General features: G+C 46.6%; 1 protein-coding gene across 1 annotated transcript in view; it reads right to left on the reverse strand.

The window, feature by feature from the left end:
• Positions 1–1,985: 1,985 nt before the first annotated feature.
• GABRE (gamma-aminobutyric acid type A receptor subunit epsilon) overlaps positions 1,986–21,638 on the reverse strand; it is a 39,705-nt gene continuing 20,052 nt past the window's right edge. The window contains exons 4-9 of the mRNA XM_062584659.1: positions 13,420–13,640; positions 12,731–12,813; positions 11,076–11,213; positions 9,806–9,958; positions 7,092–7,294; positions 1,986–6,032 (exon numbers count right to left, since the gene is read on the reverse strand). Coding sequence (XP_062440643.1) covers positions 5,739–6,032; positions 7,092–7,294; positions 9,806–9,958; positions 11,076–11,213; positions 12,731–12,813; positions 13,420–13,640 — 1,092 coding nt within the window. The 3' untranslated portion in view covers positions 1,986–5,738. The remainder of the gene's footprint in view (positions 6,033–7,091; positions 7,295–9,805; positions 9,959–11,075; positions 11,214–12,730; positions 12,814–13,419; positions 13,641–21,638) is intronic.

The raw sequence follows: 21,638 nt of genomic DNA on the forward strand, positions 1-21,638 counted from the left end.
CTCCATGAGCAGGTTCTGCTCCTGAAGTGAAATGCTTGGGTCAACTTTCTCCAACAACAGAGCTAGACAACAGAGACGATAAAGGTAATGGTTGGATGTAGCAGTCACATGACATCCTGGTCTGAGATGGCAGCACCCAACTTGAATGATGCTGTGGTTGTGATGGCAAAAGCCTTTATGCCACCTCTCTTCCCTTGTGTTTCTCCACAAGAGCTTAAAATTGCTAGCTGAGCCTGCTCTCAAATTCAGTCTTCCCAAAGCCTATAAATCAAAGCATTAAGACAGAGACAAATCATAATGAATATATTTTAGGAATGTAGAAAGTAACATCTTAATATAGATTTCCTTCTCCCCCCTCTTCCTATCACGGTCTCATGTTTTTAACATTTTAGGAACTGTCAAAGCTTGAAGCGATGTAGTTTGTGCCAGAGAGAGAAGACAAGTTTCTTCCTCTTGAGGGCTGAGTACTCAGCTGGTGTGAAATAAGCCAGCACAGAGTTTCTCCTCTTCTTGTCTGTCCTGATGGAGCAGAAGCGGCTGGATCTAGACCTGCCAGAGCATGATGACCACTCATTGTGCCCGCTCTGCTTGTCAAGGTTTGGGCAGAGAAACAGCGTGTTTCAGCAGGAAGAGGAACACATTTGTCAGGATTTGTTTCATAAACGGCCTCTGAAGACTCTCAGGTAAAGAGTTTCAGTGGTAGAAAGAGGCCTTTGGAGACCAAATGTGAAGGCTGTGTCCGACGTCTTGGCTACGCGCCTCCCTGGGGCTGAGGCCGAAAAGCAGCCATCCCAGCAGCGTTTACAGGCCGGCCTGGCGCCAAGAAAAAAAAAAATCCACACTGCTGTTGCAGGGCCTTTGGTGCTTGGCTCGTTCTCGGGGATACGCAGTGGCGTCGCCCAGGGAAGGGGTGCGGACCGTGGGGAAGATGGCGCGGCCGGTGCGATCACCCCAGAGGTGCGGCCGCGCTCAGCGCCGGCACCTGGAGGGGCTGCTCGCTCCGCTGCGCCTCCTGCCAGCGCTCGAGGCGGGGAGGGGACGAGGATCCCGTTCAAAATGCCCGGAGTGGGGAGCTGGAGCGGCCCAGCGGTTTCCACAGCGACGGGCGCCATGTCGCGGGCAGCCACGCACCCTTGGGCCAGGCCAGGCGGGATGGGGCTCGACGCTCGCCCGCGCTGCACCAGCGGCCTGGGCAGCCCGGGTGGAGCGGGGCAAGGCGGAGCCGCGCGCAGCCCCACGGAGGGCTGAGGAGAGGCCGCAGCACGGCAGCAGCCCGCGGCATCGGCAGTGGCCGCTTCATGGGGGATGGAGAGCCGAGACAGAGGGAGCTCGGGATCAGGCGGTCCCGAGGCGGGCCTGGTGCGCGGCTTCATGCGTTAAGATCATCTTTTGTAGGGATTTTATTGTGTTTGGGGCGGGGGGGGGGGAATACCTTTTTATTTAGCCTCAGCGCTCCCTTTCGTGCTCCCTCAGTAACTCGGCTGCTTCGAGGGGCGCTGGGGAGCGGCTGGCGGCGCGGCACGGCGGGGAGGGTGGGGGCTGCCGGGCTGGCGGACCGGGGAGGTCAGTTACGTCCCCAGCGCGTCCGGCACGACCGGCGAGCCCTGTCGCTGAAGGCGCGAGGGGAAAGGCGCTGCGCACCCTGCCGCGCTGCGCGGGCCGGGGCTGGGCTCGCAGCAGCTCCTCAGGCTTTGCTCGCTTTTGAATCACTGATTTAGAGTGGCAGAGACCGCTTCTGAGACAACTTTTGTCTTTCTTTTTTTACAGAAAAAGAAATAAAAGAAAAATCTCCCTTGACTCTAAAAATAGCACACCAATATTTTTCCCCTTGGGAAATATTAGTATGTTGAGGAAATTATATTTTCCAACCATAACTTTTTCTCTGGGGAAATGAAGATATCGCCCAGCTTCAGTAATGACAGCGTGTGGGGAGGGGGGACACACACACAATTTTTAGCCTGCATACATGGAGTGGATAGCCAGCATTCTTGGAGCCAGACAGTCCATACTGTTGTTTATTATCTATAATAAGCAGCAGCCAGAAGGCTCAGCTAAGGATCAAGCCTTAGTGTGCTAGGCCCGACACAAACACACACACAGTAAGAGTGTGCCTGCCCCGATGAGCTTACAGTCTAAAAACAGTCCCTTACATGGCATCATTTGGAAGGGAAGGTTAGGAACAGGATGAGACAAAGACATGAGAAACCAACATTTTTGTGACTTCGTCTTGTAAAAAAAAGCCATAAAACATAAATGTCAATATTGTTGCTTCCAGTTCAATCATTAGCCTGCTGTTTTAGGGCTATGTTCCCTGGAGCAACCTAGTCGGACAGCAGTAAAAAGGCAGCAGCTGTCCTAGTCTGAAAGCCACTGCAATGCCGTAACCCATGCTGGGGCGATGGCAGAAATCACAGCATGCAGGGAAAGGTGGGTGGTTTACCCCATCCTGGGCAGGAGCCATGGGGTTGGGCTCCTAGCGCCTTGCTTGCCAGAACAGCACACAGCTGCTGAATGTCTCTGTGCTCTGGGATCCCTGCCTGTAGAGGGGAAACGGGAAACCTCTTTTCGGGAAAATTGAGCTTTGCAAAGTAATTCCAAAAAATGGTGGATTTCTCTTTCTTTTCTTTTCTTTTCTTTTTTCTTTTCTTACATACTGTAGAAACTTAAAAACATGACTGAATTTGTGCATACCTTCATTGAGCTATTTATGATGGGCACAGATTTCCCCAAGCCAAAAAGACCCCCCCCCCAACTCCTTCCCCAGCTTTAGCAATCAGCTGCTTGTGCTCCATCCCACGCTAGACTATTTTCTTCTGTCAAGTCACTCTCAAGTCTTCCATCATCAGTTAAATTACCCAGGTGTATGTTAGTTTTTATCTTTTTTTTTTTTTTTTTTTTTTTTTTTTGCTGAAGATTTATAATCTTTCAAGTCTACTTTGCCAGAGTTCCTATCATCTTTTTAGGTCTCCTGTATAACTTGCTGCTCTCCTGGATCACTCTTTAAAAGATCTAAATTCAACATACTGCTGCTTACAGTGCTGATGTCTTTACTTTGATGTCCACGATGATCAGCTGCATTCATCCAAGATCCCAAGTGCTCTGAGGCCTATGAATTGGAGAAGCTTGGACTCTTTTTGCATGTATACATTAATTTTCTTCCATCTACCAGCCCTTTCTCAGAAGCTCCATTCCAGATTTTGCTTTCTGTGTTTACCACAGCCTACATTGCCTGCACACCTTTTATACCATCATACTGTTTATGAACACACTTGGCATGGGCCCTGGTTTGCCACCAGGGTGCCCCCTCCTACACACACAGCAGCAGCTGCCTTCTGACATGTGAAGACACGCTTCACTCAGTGTCACGTGAACCATTTTTAATCTAGGATGCTCTTTCCTTTTGGCTCCCAACAGAGATCACAGATCTCTGTCTAATCCAGTTCCCTGTCAGCATACAGTTGAGTCATAGGAGGTTTTTCTATTGCTACATCTAAGAGTGCTTTGCTATCAGAAGCAGAACATCATCCCGCTTGGCTGGGCGTCAGCACCATCACCCAGCAGCTCTCCTCGTCTGGAAGTTGTTTTGATTCTTTTCTTGTACTTCTCCCTCTCTGTGTATCTCTCTCTAAAACATTAATTTCCTCTAATTAGAGCCTTCTTAACAATTCTTTTTTCCCCCTCTCCTCAATTAATTTTCTCTAATTAGAACCTCCTTAATAATTCTTTTACTAAATCAATTTCCTCAGTTAGAACCACATGTCATAATTTCTTTCCATCCTTTCAAAAGCTGTTGGAGTAGCTGAGCAAATTATGCTTCTGAGTAACCTTTATCTCTTACTTGGTATTTTAAAAGAACTGTAACAGGTTAGGCAGGCACAATTTGCCCTTCCAGAGCTATGCTGATCTGACCCCATTAGGTTGTACTTAGCAGAGTGTTGTACTACTGTGTACTTAATTAGGCACTCTAGCTCTTCCTTTGGAACTAAGGTAGAGCTGTATTTATGAATGAATTAAACATGACACTTCATTACTCAGATCAGATTTAAGTGTCAAAATCCATCTTTAAACCAGATCAAATTGCTGTCTAAGAATATATAAACCAGCCTGGCCCTGTTAGCCAGCCATTCCTAACTTTTTCTCTGCAGCCATGCCAGCTTTCTTCTTGTGACAAGCCTTTCAAGTAACAACTGTTTCTAAAACATGCTGTTTATAAAAAGATTTTTTGATTTTAATTTAGGCAGTAAGTAAATATTCATACTACACTGCTTTTCATGATCGCTCCTGCTGTGGGCCAAATCAGCAGTTAGTGTAATTGGTGAAGCAGCTGATTTATACCTTATGAACCTTGGGCCTGAGCTTCCCCTTCTATATTATGCAGTTTCTTCCCAACTCAGACTGTATTTCACTTTTCTCTAGCCCATTTTGTTTTAGGCGTCAATGGTTCCTGTCACAGCTGACAGAGACCTGGCAGGAGAGCAAGAACACTTGGAACCATCTCTGTTTGAGCTTCCTGAGAGCTACCAAAGAGGGCAGATGGCGAATGCCATGCTTGGCTTGTTCCCCTTCCTGATTCTGGGAAGAAAAGGGGCATAGATTTGTGGCAAGTGGGACAAGGCATACAGTTTTAGTGAAGTCTGTTTTTTAATGTAAATATTAAAAAGAAGAAAGTAAGGAAACACATCTCAGCTGCAGGAACTCTTCCCTATCACTGGTAGGTGCTGGGGTAGTTGCTAGTATTCCTTTCCCTAGTACCCATTTTTCAGGTTAGCACTTACTACCGTGCATAAATCTGAGGATTTTAACACTTGTCCTTGTGAAGGAGAGCACTGGCTCATCTGAGACAGGCTGAAGACAGCTACCTCACAACAGGCATATGAGACACCTTCTGGTCTTTGTAGCATAAGAGCTTTCTCCTCATTTTGGCTACGCCCAAAGTTAAGCTGCATACTCTGGTCAAAGTCCTGACCACATGGCAGGATGCCACCAATGGCCCTTAGAAATCCTGTCCTGGTAAGATAGCAGCCATTTAGAGTCATGAAGTGTTTTTTGTCATCTGATGAGGATCAGCAAAGCCTCAATGGGTAGATGCCTTAGGTACCATGATGTGCAACAAGCAGAGCAATCCATGAGGAATGCTTCCCAGATATCCTACAGGATACCCAGAACCAGCTTTCTGGGCAGGTTCAAAGTATGTTGGCCAATCCTAGCTCCTGGCAGAAGGAAGGCCTCTTTGGCCCCTCTCTTCTGACCTTCCCGTGTCTCTAGCACTCCCACAAAGCCTTGGTAGAGGTGGTATAGAAGTTATAAAATCTGTTTTATTTCCTCTGCAGACTTAAAAACTATGCATAAAATTCAATTTGCCATCACTTTCCATGGAATTTTGGAGCAAGACTGGATAGAAAAAATGAAGCACATTTAGGTTTTTGTTCTTGATAAAATCCCTAACTTTTTGATAGGAATAGGACTTTTCTGGGCCATCTTAGAAGGAATCAGATGCTGGTAGTGTTGGAGAAAGGGTTGTTTAGGAAGGAAAGATTCTCTGAAGAGACAGGTTTGAGAACTAAAAAAAAGAGCTGTCTGCTTCTTCTCAGAAGAGGTGAGAGCAGGAAGAAGGAACCACCAAATTGGATTGTTCAGACTGATGATTGACTACAACAGGAAGAGACGGTATTTCTTACGCTCCTTGAAGAGCCCAGTTTGCTGGCCTCCAGTCCATTCCAGTTGAGGACAAAGAACAGCTAGAGATACAGATAGGCAATCCAGTAGACAATGTTGAAGAGCAGGAAGGCAGTGGGAAAGAACACGCGGGAGTAAGAGTCCAGGCGGGAGATATGAATGCGGACCCTCCCCTCCCGCCACGTCCCTGTCTGACAGTCCTCAATGCAGCAGAAGAATCTCTCACATTCCTTCCCTTCCAGGCATGGGGAGCCAGGGTCTTCATCCTCATCTTCCTCTGCCTCTGGTGGCCAGTGCATGATGTTGTTGATGTTAATGGTGGTGAAAGATGGCATCACCTGGACACCAGCAGATGGCTGTAACAAGGAGGGAGAAATAGATTATAGGGAAAGAAAACACAAGAGAAAGTGTTCAGAAACTTATGCAACTAGCAATTAGGCAGTTCATAGCTTGCACACAACTCAGTGGAGAGGGATGACTGATTATCCCCTGTACCTGGTTTTAAATCACCACCTTGGCATATTGCAGGGACTGGCAGCTCCCTGCATGACTACAAGTTACTTTGCTGGCATCCTATGGCACAGCTTTAGACAGGAAGATCTAAATGCTCTGATTCTCCATCTTTACCACTAATATTCAGTGCAGCAAATTGGGGCTCTTTGGTTTCAGCTGGAGCTCAGCTGTCCCTGGAGACACAGCATGCAGCCCAGGAGGAAAGCTGGGACAAGGCTGTGACTCATAACCTCTTGCTCCAGGAGATGAGGTATATCATCAGTTTTATGGAAGAGCTCTCTCCACCCATGCTGGGAAATGAGGCTGGCGAGGAAGAGATTTGGCCTTTTGGTTTTCAATCTGGACTCAATTCAGAGCCCTGTTTCAGCTGATGTGTGAGGAGTACCTGCCATGAACTTGAACAGATCTCAATGGCATAAAGGCCCCTTGAGTTTACTATTACCACACTCAGCAGGTCTTATGGATCGACCACAAAAGACACTAGGTTTTCTGGATCTCTGCTATCTAAGATGCCTCCAGAGGCCATGTAGATCAAATCAGTATGACTTGGAAAGCCTCGGTGTGTATTGCCTCATCTTAAAGTAGATGTTTGTGTTTGGTCATGGGTCACCCTAAACTGTTCTGCAAGCTCTCCAGTGACTGCGAAGAGAGGCAGGGTGCCTGGCTCTGACAGGGGGATGCCCTTGTTGTAAGGGAGTCTCAGTGGCTTTTTCTGGTTGTGTCTCACCTTTCAGGTGCTCTGACCCGGCACAAAGCAAGGTGTGAGGGCCTCATGTACATAGGATTGATGTGTTAAGCAACTAAATAACTTCAGCAGTTTCCAGTGTAAGCGCAGGAAGGGTATTCCTAAATGGCTTGGGATTCTAACAGCATGTCCACCTCTTCTGGCCCCTTAGACATACCAGCCTGGTTTTCCTGCTGTTGTGCTCCAGAGGTTTCTTGTTTCCCACCAGGTAGTTGAGTGTGGCATACTCCATGAGAGCTGCGAAGACGAAGATGAAGCACACAGAGACAAAGAGGTCCATTGCTGTGATGTAGGAAACACGGGGAAGGTGCTTGCGGGAGATGGTGCTCAGGGTGGTCATTGTTAGCACAGTGGTGATACCTAAGAGGGAAAAGAGTTGGTTCAGGTAATGAAGAGGAGCATTTCTATCTTCTGCATGCTCTGAGTTGCCAAAACATCCACATTTTTCCTTTCTGAAGGGCCTGCCTGGACAGTCTGGGGTTTAGGGGGAGCGTCCCCCTCCACTGAAAGGAAGGTATGAGGGAGCAGACTGTAGGAAAAGGATCTGTGCAGCACTCGTTGGGGAGCAGTTGAACACCACAAAGGGCAGCATAGCTGTATAGCTGTCCCACAGCTTTTTGCTGGTACAGCAAAATGAAACACATGGGCTCCCAGATGGGTCCATGAGCTGTAGCCTTGGGGCTAAAATGGTCTGTTCCTGAATCCCATTGCCCTTCTGGGTGCATGGCTGTGTGTGAGGGATTTGAAGGAAAAAAAAGAAAAAAAGAAAAAAAAGGATCCTGGTGCAACACATCAGATAATTGCTTCATTATTCCCTGGGCTGATGTTCTTGCGATGTTTTTAATGGCTCAAAAAGTATCTATGGGAGAGAAATGCCTCTGGTGGCCTGCTCCCCTTTTCACTCTACTCAGCCAGACTCTGGTCCTGCAGTGCCTGTGACAATTCCATGGAATAAGATCTGTTTGAAATCAGGTCACATAGGTCATCAATGTGGGCTACTAAAGGAATGGAAAACTCAGCCCCTGTTTAAGGCTGCACAAGAGGAACAGCTGCTTGGATGATGAGAGGAGAATTTAAGGGAAGGACATGCTAAGATGGGCTATAACAGTGGACAGATGGCTTTGGACAATCAATGGATGAGTTAGGACTCGGTGAGTGATGTCCAACTGAGCCAGCAACAAGTATGACAGTATCACAGACATCATAGCACTGCTATTTCTGGCTGATATAAACCACAGCCCAGAATGCAAAGGGCCCGGTTTGTGTCCTCCCTTTGTCTTTAAGCGTTTGTTCCCTGGATGAATTTAGCCCAATGCAAAGCTCATTGAATGGGCAGAAATGGTAAGGAATTGCTTTTGACTTTAATGGGGCTTGGAATAGCTTTTGAAACAGCAGTAATGCTCACAGACCTGTTTCCAGAGATCAAGTATCAGGAGCCAACAAAGGTCAGCTCTAAGAGTATCATGATCTCATCCATTGCTTTTAGGATGTGGAGAATATGCAGGAACTCTTCCTGCTCCTCCTTCTCTATCACTGATCTAAATATGCCTGCATGTTACCCTCTCCTGCGCTCACCACAATGGCCCTGGGTGGGAGCACAGAGATTTTCATATTTTCCTGCTGTATTTGCATTAGCAGCTGTGATATGACTTCCTATATATTTGAAATGCTGATGGAACTGGCAGGGTTTACATCTCCCTAATGTAGCCTGATGGATTTAAACTGTAATGGGGGTCATTTGTATGAAGTACAATAGGGGCTGTCAAGAGAAAATACTATTCTTGACGTGCTGAGGTCCCTTCCCACAGAGAGCGCCCCTCTCCTGGGGTAACCTGCCTGTGCTTTTTAAGGCAGCCACCAAAGCAGTGTCAGCTGCGTAGAACATTTTGCCCTTTGCTGTTTATTCCCTCTGCAGTCACAGACTATGGCATACCCTCACCTCCATCAGAAATGAAACTCAGTTTCTCCTCCTGCTGCTTTCTCTGGGGGCACCAAAGAAATTGATTTTGCAAGCAAGGTGGGGAGAGAGGGTTAGAACAGAGGAGCTCAGATTAGCCCTGCCTGATGCTAACAGCCCTTTGCTGCTCCCCTCTCTCCTGGCAGAGGCTTGCAGGGCTGGCAACACTATCTCCAATTAAGGAGGGCTGAGACAGCACTGGGAAGCAGAGCTTGATGCAAAATACAGATACAGACAAAGTGTGTTAAAACTGGTGAAGAACTCTCTAGCTCCTAAAAGAGAAGGATTTGATCAACATGAGCTTTATACTGCTTTGAAGAGCCACTCCAAATTACTCAGCAATAAGTGGGGCTGTTGCCACATCCTGGATTCCCACTGTGATGTGAGTGACAAAGAAAACTTGTACCTGCTGGGCTTCCACCTTCTGCCAGTACTTGGGACTCTGCAATACAGCTGAGCAACTTTGCTCATTGACTCAAAAACCTTCATGTTGCTGGACCTACCCTAGCCCTTGAGAAGTCATGAGGAAATGTAGAACATATACCTGCGGCAGGAGAACTTTGGACAGTATTGCAATGCCACGGCATGCCCCTTCCCTCTTCCCTTCAGGGTGTGAGAATACTACATGGTCAATTTGGAAGAAGCTGTCACAAGGGTCTTAGATCAAGATGCACAAATCTTGTGGCAGCCTGAAATAGCCCAGTGATCCAGACAAGCCCAGCCAGGCACTCAGTTGGATCTTGAGGAGAGAATGTCGCAAACAGGAAAATGGAGGAGTGCAATATCTTCCAGCAAGCTGAGTGGCATCAAAAAAATGGTGAAGTGCTTTAGGATCTTTCATTCTTTTAACACTGTCAGCCTGTTACTCTTGCTGAGTTCAACAAGAACCAGATATGCAACAACCTGCCTCTTACCCAGAGATGTCCTGGCTGGTGTAGAATCTCTTTTGATCCAAAAGGAAACCCAGGAGAGAACAACGGTCAGGATGCAGGGAATGTAGGTTTGAATGGCAAAATAACCCATACGTCTACTCAGGTCAAAAGAAACTGTCATCACCATGTACTCCCCTAGAAAAGAGCAGGAGAAACATTGGAATCATAATGTGGCTTCCTAGAAAACACAGAAATCAGTGAAGTTTGAGAATTTGGAATGTTTCTGTTGAGGTTTCCTTGTTTGAAGTGCATGGCTGGCTGATTTTGTGGCTAGCTTTGTGATTGCCCAGCTGGTTAGCTTCATAGACAGCTGTGTGGCTAACTGAATAGCCTTTGTGACTTGCTGGCACCATGGCTGGCTTGCTGTTTTTGTAGCTGACTGGCTTTGTGGCTACCCTGCTGCCTTATTGGCTCTGTGGCTGCCTGACTTGCTGAATTTGTGGCTAGTTTGAGGGTTGGCTTTGTGGTTGTCTCACTGGCTAGCTGTCTGGCTGCTTGGCTGGCTGTGTGGCTGAGCACACTGAAAAGCACACATCTGGGAAAGTTTCAGGGAAGAACTCAAGACATAAAGAGAATATCCATCTTCAACTGATTGCTGTAGGGGTTCTTGTTCTATAGAAAGTTAATTAGCTGTAACAGGCTACTTGGCTCACTGACTGGCTTGCCAGCTAACTACCTGAGCTACAACAAACACGTCCTTCAATAACTTTTGCTGAGCCTCTGTTTCTATCCCTGAAAAAGGCCATGTGGTACTGCATATCCTCATTGCTCTTTGACAACTTACAGCTGAGGTTCTTCTTTTTCAGATGCTCATAGTAAGTATTGAACAAAAGCAAACCAACAGCTCTAGAGTTAAGATGGTGCTTGTAAGCAATTACTCAAATAAGAATGAATAACTTCAGCCAGCCAGTGGTTCAGAAAGAGGGCATCTGAGCTCCATCTCCTCTCCCTCTGGAACCCTTTGATTAGGGCAGCTTAATTCGCAATTATCCCCCCACAGTCCACAGTTGTTAGCAGTTCTGACCTGCCCCATACTCTGCTTCTCCTCATCCTTCATCTCCATTATCTCTGCTCCCTCTAGCAAAGGCCCGTTTTCTGCAGTCTTAGGTTCTTCACATCAGGTCTAACTCCCCTTAACTCTGTACTGTTGCAGCCTCCCTTCCCCACCATCATGGAACTGCCTGATAACTCCTTTGTCTCTCATAAAGTATCAGACATGCTGGTATTTCCGTGAGCTGGCTCTCTGCCTCACCTGCCCCAGTCCTGAGGACTTCTGAGGTGTTTCTCAGCCCTGTGAAGTCGAATTGGTAAAGCCTCCACGTGCGCTGGTCAGAGACCTCAATGGAATAGCGCCTCCAGCGATAGACAATCTCCTCACGTGGGTAGCCATCTGGAAAAGAGGCAGTGACATATAGGGAGAGAGTACATGATGTGCCTCTATCCTGTCCCCTGCCCTGATTGCAACAGCTTTGGCATCTTACTGTAGATGCTTCGTAAACACATCTGAAACTTTCAGGAAGGTATTTTTGACGTCCCTTGGTTAGATTTCCCTACGCATACTCCCCATGCAATAGGAATAGGGACCTGATCTCCCTTTGTGGCAGCTTTTGAGCCCAAGGGATGGGAAAAGCAATGCCAGAAATAGAGCCTTTCTAACCACAGGGATAGTGGGAAGGAGACTTAGATTTGTATAACAGGATTCCCCCAGCCTGAAGTCCTTATGCATTTCAGCTCTCCTCTGCCCTTCTTTTCAGGATACTTCATTTCTATGCGTTTTTTGCCAGGCATAGGACCAACCCTCTGTGAGGAGTGGAGTGCTGATAGCAGGGCAGTGAGGAGCCTTTGCCTCTCCTCATGCTTCCCTTCCTAGAAGTGGGTACACCAGGAATGCAAAGCCATTGGTGTGGAGGTTAGCATGGTCACGGCTGCCCTGCAAATCTCTGTCCATCACCCTGAGAGCTGATCTATGGAGAAGAAAGGGTGCATTCCCCACAGAGAAGGAGACCTGGCTCCTGCAGGAGGGAGTGTGGCTTCTCCTGGCTCTGCTTTCTTGGCAAAGATACAAGCCTAGTGTGAAGCAGGGACTTTTACACCTACCAGACAGCCCCTCAGAGGAGGGAAGGAAAGAGTTTGACAGCTAACTAAAACTGTGCTTCTAATTATTGAGCGTGTATGGCATGTACTGTTAATTAGCAAAGAATGAGGGATGGCAGGAAACTAGTGGACATTATCTCTTCAGCACACTGCCTTCCTCTGAAGCACCTCCAAGCCATGTGAGCTGCATTTCTTCAGTGGCACGGAAACCAGTACGAAGATGACTACACCAGTTTTACAGCCACTGCATGGGGTTGGGAATTTCTTGGTGCAGCCAGGATCCCTGCTAAGTTACTAGTGGAGATGTGCCAGATCAGCAGCCTTCTCTGCTGATGAGAACAGATAAACAGAGATGGAGATGGGAGTTGTGAATATCTCCCCTTCTTGATGGCCTCGCATACAGAAAGTAGGCCTGCACCTCTGAGGTTTAGACTTTTCTTGGTCTGGAAAGTCAAACCAGCCCCTCAGAGAGCAGGAGACTGTGGGAAGATGCTAAGCAGGACTGGTGCCAGCTGGAGGGATACATTAGGGTTAGTAAGTCAGAATGACACAAAGTCAGTGAAATAATCACTTGCAACTGGCTGTCCAGGTTAAGGAGGAACTCAGATGCTGTGAATTGTACTCTGAATTCTTTCCTAGTCCAGGAGTAGGAGGATGCTCCAGGGCATGGTGGATATTGGCCTAGGAAGATGGTCATAGAGATTAGGTGAAAATGTAGCTAAAAAGGAGGATAGTGTCCCTAGGGGAGTGTTTTACTGTGCTGAGGTTTCACTACTTGCCTTCTAAAACTATTTTTAAGATATGGATACTCACAACTGGAAAAAACCAGAGGGCAGGAGTGAGTGTCCATTGGGAAATTCTGCAGCTGGAGCAGACATTCAGCCTCAATAGTCAGTCTGGGGGAGAGAAAAAGAGAGACAGAGCCTCAGAATTTTTGCTGGTGAAAGTAGTTTGATTCCAACACCACAATGTAACTAACAGAGGGATTTTCACTTCCTTGAAAGAGGGAGACTAATTTGGTAAAGCTCAGTCTGTTTGCAAAAACATTTCAAAACAGCAGCAAAACAAAATGTACATTTGGATATTTTCAAAGTGAGGAAAAAGATCTTATTTTCACATTCAAATGAGCTTTTTGTTTAGTGAGCTTGTCAAATTCATTTTTGGGAATGGGAATTTATGGAAACAAAAGCCAAATGTTTATTATCAAAATGAAGTAGCTGGACTGACCAACACAAATATTTAAAGGATTTTTGTCTGGGAAACCATTTATACTTCTAACTTTTTTCTGGGTACAATTTGGAAAAAATGCTTTGATTTTTCAGGAGTCTTCATCTCAGGAAGTGGAAGCCTGTTTTACAAGAAGTGCCAGATGTGTGGCAACCTGAGCACCATGAGACACCTACATTTCCACTATTCTGTCTCAGGGCACCTGGAAATCTCCTGTTTTAATCTGCTCCTCATTCCCTCTTTTCAGCAGCCAGCTACAGTGCCTGCTCATGTACCTGAGTGTATAGAGAACTTTGCCGTCATTCCAGATGCGGAGGAGTTGATTAGGAGTGGTTATCCAGTGGGAGTCAGCCCGCTTGGAGTTTCTGAAAAAGGTATCTGGGATCCAGATGCGGCTCACCATGTTGGTGTTCAGTGTGAGGGCCTTGAGGGTGCTGTTGAAACGAAGACGGCGGTCATACCATGTCTGAGCAAAGAAGATATCAATAGTGTATTCCTGTCAAAGATAAGAAAGAACATGTCTTTCTGAGAGGGATTCAGGGAAGGCAGAACCCTGTCTCCCGGTTTTGAGGCTACTGATTTGAAGTTAGAAGCAGAACATTTGACTCTTATGCTTGGGAGCAGCTGTTGGTGACCACTCACACCTTTCCCGGTGTGTGGAGTATCTCTAGCTAAGGGTCAGAACCTCTGCAGTGTATATTAGAAGAGCTAAACACTGTGTTTTGGCTGGTAGACCGAGCTGTAGCATGTTTGGCCTTACCCTTGCCCAGAAAGCCAAGATAGTATGAACAAGGACTTTGGCTTCCTCTTGCCAGACAGCTCAAATTGAGCACACTTCTTGGCACAGAGGAATATTCAGCATAGGCACTGGCTGAATCCAATCCTAAGTTCTGCCCTCACTTGCCTAACAGTTCAGCTACACCTTTCAAACACAGGCAAGGACGACTGCTTGCCAGCTCACCAGGGAAAGCAAGCAGACCATTCTTTCTATTACATGTTAGGATACAGTCCAGCAGTGATCCATACACTTAATTTTTACAAATAGCAACAGTATTGTTGTGCATAAAGCTGATGAGAATCTGTCCTTCCCAGGACAGATTAGACCATAAGTGGACCAGCTAGCCCAGGGCACTATTATCCTTAGTATTTATATGAAAAACTGGGGCATTAAATGTTCCTTGGCAGTTACCCACTGCAGAAGACTAGGAAAGGAAACCAATCAGGACAGGGCTTGCTATGGGCTCAACTCTTCTTAGGGCAATCAGACTTTGCTTGAGCCTGTTGCAGTCAGAAAACAGAGTTTGCACCATAACAAGAATCTTTGATTTTAGTGAGAGACAGGGTGTCTTAACCCACCCATAACTAGCACTTCTGGGAGGCTGCTTCCAACTGGCCTGAGCAGGCACTGGTTCACATCATTAGCCCACTCTTCTGCTACTTGCTGCTGCAGTGAGCCAATTTGCTCCTTAGCCTTTTTCTCTACCTGCCTGCAGAGGTGCTAATTAGTGCCATGCAGGAGCATGCTCAGCACTCAGTGGCTGTCTGAACCCAGACCCCCAAATTCAATTCCGCCAGCTCATGCTAAAGGCTGTCACCTGCTCCTGCCAGCTCTTCTGACTTCCTGTTAAGCCCCCAAGACAATGGAGACACTGCTTCCCTTTCTCTCTGGTTGGCAGAAGTGAACAGTGTCCGACTTTGCCATCTCTCCCTCTCACTCTCCTCCTCCATTCATTGATTTATGTCGGTGGAATTCTTATGACTGCAGCGCGTCCTCCCTCTGCTACCCTCACTGCTGGTTCAGAGCCGACTTCCTCAAACCATGCCATTAAAATAGATGCAGTGCTCTTAGGGCACTTTCTTGGACAGCGTGTCCTGCCTGGGGGAGGCAGAGCAGGGCAGTGCACGACTCCCTGCTTCATTTTTCTTGCCCTTGCTCCAGTGTCAGCCAACTGGTGATGAAAGCGATTGGTACTGAAAACATCCCTTGCATAGGAATGAGATTAAGAGAAAAGAGCATTTGCTGACAGGCAGCTGATTCACTCTGTGGCTGACTCCCTCCATCCTGGTCAGACACAGGGATGAGCCAAGGTGATGAGGATGAGGTCCTAACGTAGCACTGAGTGGGGACAGATGCAACACCTCAGGCTAAAGCATGTTCAAAGTGAGGGCATCACCTCCACCGTTGATTTAAAAGAGTCATGAGGAAGCACTGATCTCCCTTTTGGAGGCAGAAAGCTAGAATAACAGCAGCCTTCAAAGCCAGGTGCATAGCATGTCCACCGCTCAGAAGGAGGAAGCTGGGAAAGCTCACTCCAGCTTTCAAATGCTCTAGATTGCACTGGGTGCTGTTTGGAGATGGGGCATGTGGGCAGTGGAGGCATGGCTCAGGTTGTGAAGCAGCAAGACAGAGCCCACAAGTGTGCAAAGAGGGGCTGGCACAACAGGAACAAAACAGGGTGGTGGGAGCCCAAGAAAAAGACAGTGGTGTGGAGGGTGACTTCCTTCTGCTTGAGAAGATTTTCTTTTCCTTGCCAGATGTCAAAGCCAAAATGACACAGCCTTTGACCTCTCCCGCCCCCTCAAAAATCCCTCTGCAAAATCCTATTTGAGCTGCTATGAACCTATATTGCTCTTCCCCAGCAACACCTCTGGCATAGGAGGAAGCAAGCAAAAACACAGTGATAAATCCACATATGATGCCATCATCAGTTTCACCTCCTAATTGGGATAACCTATGAGATATCACTTCTGGGCTGGCAGCCCAGGTCAAATGTCCTGCTGTAAATTTCAGCATTCAGGTCTCGAATATCCAATGCTAAAGTTTTTGCAGAGTTCAGAGTCAGATGTCCCAAGTTAGCACTTGTCAAGTTCAAAGTTTCAGAAGGCAGCAGTATTAAAGAGCTCCTCTTATGCCATTCATAGTCAACTTTTGCAAAAACTGTAGCACACAAGCCACCGAGCTTTTTTGAAAGTCTGTGTGGCTATTGTCCCTGTCTTGTGGTTTGATCTAATTTCAGTGGCTGTTATAAGCACAGCTGTTCATGGGGAAAGAACTTATTAGCTGAGCTGAGTCCTTTCCCTCTAAATGGGAAACTCGTTGGGAAATGTTGGTATTTACAAATGTATTTTCATTCAGAATTATCTGAAGCAAGATTTATACAGACCTGCTCTGGTCTTTAGTCATTTCTCCAATAATTATCTCTGGCTATTACTATTCATAATTCATGCCTTCTCTGGATGGCCAGTCCTCTGACCCATTTGATTCTGTGCTCTTAAACTCCTTTCCCCAATGGCAACAAAAATAGTCTAGGGTGATGTTTTTTCCTTTCCACATATCCTGCCTCAGAAATCTCACACTGCAAATCTCATTCCCTCAGCACTTCGGAGAGATCCATTCCTCTATGCTGGACTGCTAGGAAACAACCTACTCCTCTCCTGGGGGCCTCAGGGCACATCCACACTAGCACCAAGGAGAAAACCCTTTTTGCTGTGGACCTTTCACCTGAACCCAGGCTTTGGGTCCAAACTTGGACACGGACCAATTTTGCATTGTTCCTGGAGACCTGAATGCTTGTTCCTATCTGGTACCAAAGCACCATTTGCATTGCTGTTGAAGTACCTTGCATGACTGCAACTCTGCACCAAACAGCTGCTGATCAGTGCTCAAACCTTTCTCTGAACATTGATCAGAATATCACAGATTCATCCACCTTAGCTGTAGGCATCTAACTGAGCTGATTAAACTAGGAGGCACCTGACTGTGGGCAGGATGAGGAGGGGTAGGCATTTCTGGAGAGAGTTGCCAACATGAAGTACTGTAAATCATCTTCTGGGGATGCCTCACACTCTTACAGGCCTTAAAAAGACTCCAGGCTGACCTTGGCAGAATATCTAAAGTTTTGCAGGATGACTTCTGGCCATTAGACTTATGGAAGCACTTTTTCTTGAACTCCTGCGCTCCTAGTTTCTCTCTGCCACTGATTCATTCTCTGGCAACAGGGAGAGGCTTCTCTTTACCTCAATATCCCCATGTAGAAAAAGGTTATTACAAAATACACCTCCAACATTACTGCACCATCTGCTGTGCAGCACATGGAGGCTGTTAACTTGTCTCTAAAAGCAAAGGCTTTTTAGCTTTCTCAACAGAAAGAGCTAAAGAAATAAGGTGTCGCTCCAGGAGTTAACTATGTCATTTGGATCACATTTGGAATAGTATGCACATGTTGACATGCAAACAATGTAACACCAAACTTCAGTCATGAAATAACAGAGCAAACTATTAGTAAGGCAAATACTGAAGACTGCCTATCTGACATACTGCCACATGCATTTATACAAAGCTAAGGCATGCCCTGCAGCATCTCTGTTGCTAGCTGTGTGGGCTCAGATCCAACTCAGCCTTTCAGCATGTCTCCAACGGTCCTTGGTCACCCTTATTGTCTGGCACTGCTCCACGTCACTGATCAGTCTTCGTTTTTCCAATATCAACAGCACAGACACTGGTGGAAACTTTTTTTCCAGAAAATGGTAAATTTTCAAAACAATCAATGAAACACAATCTGTCTCATAAAAGAGCATTTGAGGAAATATGGGGATATGAAGTTGACAGGAATATTTTGTCTTGGAAGGAAAAATAAGCAAACCCTACAAAAACATTTTAATCCATTTTCAAATCCTTCCATTAAAAAAAAAAAAAAAAAAGCTCAGATGAGAAGTTCTAGAATTTTGTTGCGAAAAGTTGTTTCAAAGCAAAATCCCCAAATTTTCATTATAAAATAAAAAAAGAATTCAGAAATCAGCCTGCAGCCAGCACAGGACAGGTAGGAGCTGGTCACTGTTGTCATTCTGGGACAACAATCCCTGCTCCTGGCATCATCCCAACCCTAGCTGCTCTGTCCTAACCTTCATTGCTCCAACTGCTTCCCATGCCAAACACAGACCCCAGCTCCTACACTGATGCCCTGAGACAGCAAGGACTTCCAGCCTAGCCTTCCCCCTCTATTCTGGGTTAAGTTTCAGCCTGTGTTCATAGTAGATGAGGGTTAGGGCCACTCAGCTGCAAACTAATGCCTTAAATTCACAGGGTTAGCATAACACAACCTGAAACCAGCAGCGTGTGTTGGCAGGTTACTTTGCACACCAAACGCATGCAGCTCCGCAATGCTAGAAGATCCTTGTGATGTGTAATTTGTAAATGCCTCCAAGCAGGTTTGCGTGTGCAATTCAGCTGACTCCCCTCAAGAGCGAGTTTAATGGGGCGCTGAGGAATCAGCACTGCATGGCTCCTCTCTATTCATCAGCAAGATCTTTTCTTGTTTTTCTTTAAGAGCTCAGCTTTCTGACAAATGCCACAGAGAGAGAAGCAAGGTTACAAGATGAAGAGGTCTTCTTAAATTAGGTTAAAAATTAAGGATCTCAGGATGTGTTCTGCAACTTCTTGTGCATTCAACAGAAACAAGAAAACCTCCAAATGGAGGAGACAGACACCTGGAAACAGATTCTTCCATTTTCCTTTACAGGAGAGATACCTTGCAAAAAATTCTAAATAACAGCTGGAATGAGAAGTTAATACTCCTGCCAGTTTCATTCTAGGTTTTATTGTTTTGAGTTTTCTTATTCATGGAGTTCCCTTCCCTTTGCACCTCCAAGCCAGGTCTCTCACAGTGGTACAATCAAACAGGTTGCTCTCCTGGGAAGGGTGGCTAGCATTTTAGGTGGGCTGACATGTATCTGATGGGTCCACGCTGTCACTTAACCACAGGGCCAAAAAAAGCAAGTTTTATTGGCAAACCTTTTGGGGGTGCTGCAATTCAGGAAAATCAGTTGTGGTGGGATTATCAGACAAAGCCTCGGGAGCAGAGTGTATTTCTTTCAAGACCTGGCTAGGTGTCCCTGTGCAGCTCACAGCAAGCCAGGAAGCCGCTCCTCTAGTCTCCCCATTTTCCTGCAAAAGAAGGATCATCCCAAGCATTCCCCCTTCCAGCAGCACCGTGCTGAGCAACTTGCTGTCCCTACACTCTGCATAGGCAACAGCTTCCCCTCCACAGACATCCCTCGCTTCCCTCCAAGCTTGCAAACAGATCTGACGAATCCTGGGCAGCTCCAAGGAGCTGGCTCCGTGGCCCAAGGCACATACTCGGTAACAGCAAAACATCTAGAGACGCTCTCTGCACTCTGGTAAGTAAATAAAATAGTCTTGTTTTAAAATAATCTTCAGACTTGATTTACAGATTTATCCCCACAATCTGTGGGCAGGCATAGGCTTCTGGCCTGACTTGTGCAAGCACTCTTAAAGGGCAGCAAGCAGGGAGGACTTCTGTTAACTGCGTAAGCTATTGACTGACACCAACTACTTCAAGGAGTGGTGGGGCAGTGTTAGGCTTCTCTCTGTGCTGCCACTGCCCCACTGATAATAGAGACACCTTGCTCATGGATGCCTACCCCCTGTTCTGGACCAGGCACTATTTCTTACTGCATGGTTAGACAATGCCGAGCCCGGTCTGTGCCGGGGTGTGCTGGGATGGAAGAAATGTGCCTTCTGGTTAACAAAACTGTACAAAATGCAGAGTGAATGGAGAGTGAGCTTTATCTCCCCAATACAAAGAGCAAAAGAAAGAGAATATAAATTTCCATTATGCTTCTGAGGTCCTCCTCTCCCCAAATTGGGCACCAGAGAGCTTTCTGCCTGTGATGTCAGAGTGACGAGAGGAGCTTGGAAGGACAAAAGGAGCAGAGCTCTTATGATCTGTGTTTTCAAGGTGACACACTGAACTTCCCATCTGTTTCACTTCTGCAGCAACACTGGCAGCACTGTCCTTGTCTGAATGCCTTTCACCTCTGCCCAGGGAATCTCAGTAGAGACAGCATTCTTTTTATAATACAAAATTCACTGTTAAAAATCATTGCTCTTGCCAGGAACCTTCAAACAGGACATGCTGTACATGCTACTCTGTCAACTGCAAACCCCCAGTAATGGCTGGCTTACCCTCAGAGTCTCTGTAAGTGGGAACTGGACAGGGGGCTTTAAAAACCGTGTGGTGGCTTCTGAGATCTCTCTCTGCATGATCCTATACACCTCTGCTCATGCCTGCAACCAGGGACATCTTTCCCAGTCACAGCTGGATACAGAGAGACATACACTTTCAGAGACAGCCATTCCCCAGTGCAAGTCGCCGTCCTGTTGAAGCTTCCCTCACACAAAAATGGCAACAAAGGTGAGAATGAACCATAGAGGTACAAACTCAGAAACGAGTAGCTGGAGTTCTGGCGTCCTCCAGTAACCCAGCTGTAGACCATTCATATGCTGGGAAGATTAACTGCTTTGAAGTTAGAGTGCTTTAAGCATGCTTGAATGTCAGCTGCTTTCTCTCCATCCTGCTCTGGAGTAACCCAATACTAGTCAACCAGGAAAAGCTGGTTTTTATTTCCATGCCATCCAGCAGCTCCAGACTATTTCTCTCCTCCAAATCCCTCCTTTTGAGCTTTTCCCTTGTAACACCACTTCCTGTCCTTCAGTGACGTTGTCACCTCATGTGAAAACCCAAGAAACATCACAATTTCCGTGGTGTCTGTTCCTCTTTTCATGGGAAGGTAGCCTGGCACAGAGTCTGTCACTGTGAGCCCCACAGGCACGTGACCTAGACGTGGTGTGTATTTTAGCATCTGATTAACAGTTATTACCCAAAGGATCAAGGAAAGTCCTTGAGCTGAGACATGACATCAGCCGGACTCTGGTTTATAGAAGCACAGTCTGTCTGCACTCTCCCTCACGAGGTTATTATTGAAAAGGCAGAGGCATGGACACAGGGCGCTATATGCAGATGGGGCAACGTAATTAAGGGGGAAGACACTAAATACTTCAACAAAGTATTATGTAGAGCAGCACAAGGAAGGAACTGCCTTCTTATAGTCTGTTTTTCACCACCCCCAGGACAGAACATTTGCTGAGTGGGAAGTCATGTGTAAGCACCTTCCAGTACAAGCAAGGATGCAGCTCAGTTACTGTGATCTCTAGGAACTACCTGGGATGCTTGCAAAGCAAAGCCACACACGTCAGAAGTCTTGTTTGCATGTCAAGCCTTACTGCTGAATGCTTAAAAGCTCCCCAGGGTGCTGGGCTTGAAGCAACCCTGTGCAGGAAGTCAAACGAGGTGGGGGGAGAGAAGAGGTGAGGACCAAGGGACATCAGATAACTGGAAGAGAATACTTAGCACTTCGGGCAAGTGTTCTTGTTTCTTTGTCCTTTAAGGGTGTTTGACAAGATAAAAAGAAATCTTCTTTGAAAGAGCTGGAGGAAGAACCACAGTCTCACTGCATGCAGTTACCTCTCCAAGATAAGAAGAGATTAAGATGAGAAGCTGGTATTCCTTTAATTACACCTCATATTCCTATGCACCCACTGGGATTAAAATAAAACACCAGAGTGAGCAGTCTGATATCACACAGGACTGAGGGAGCAACTGCTGCAACTCACCTATACAAGGCAAGGATGGAT

The sequence above is a fragment of the Rhea pennata genome, chromosome 11 (assembly GCF_028389875.1).
Source record: "Rhea pennata isolate bPtePen1 chromosome 11, bPtePen1.pri, whole genome shotgun sequence".
Lineage (NCBI taxonomy): Eukaryota > Metazoa > Chordata > Aves > Rheiformes > Rheidae > Rhea > Rhea pennata.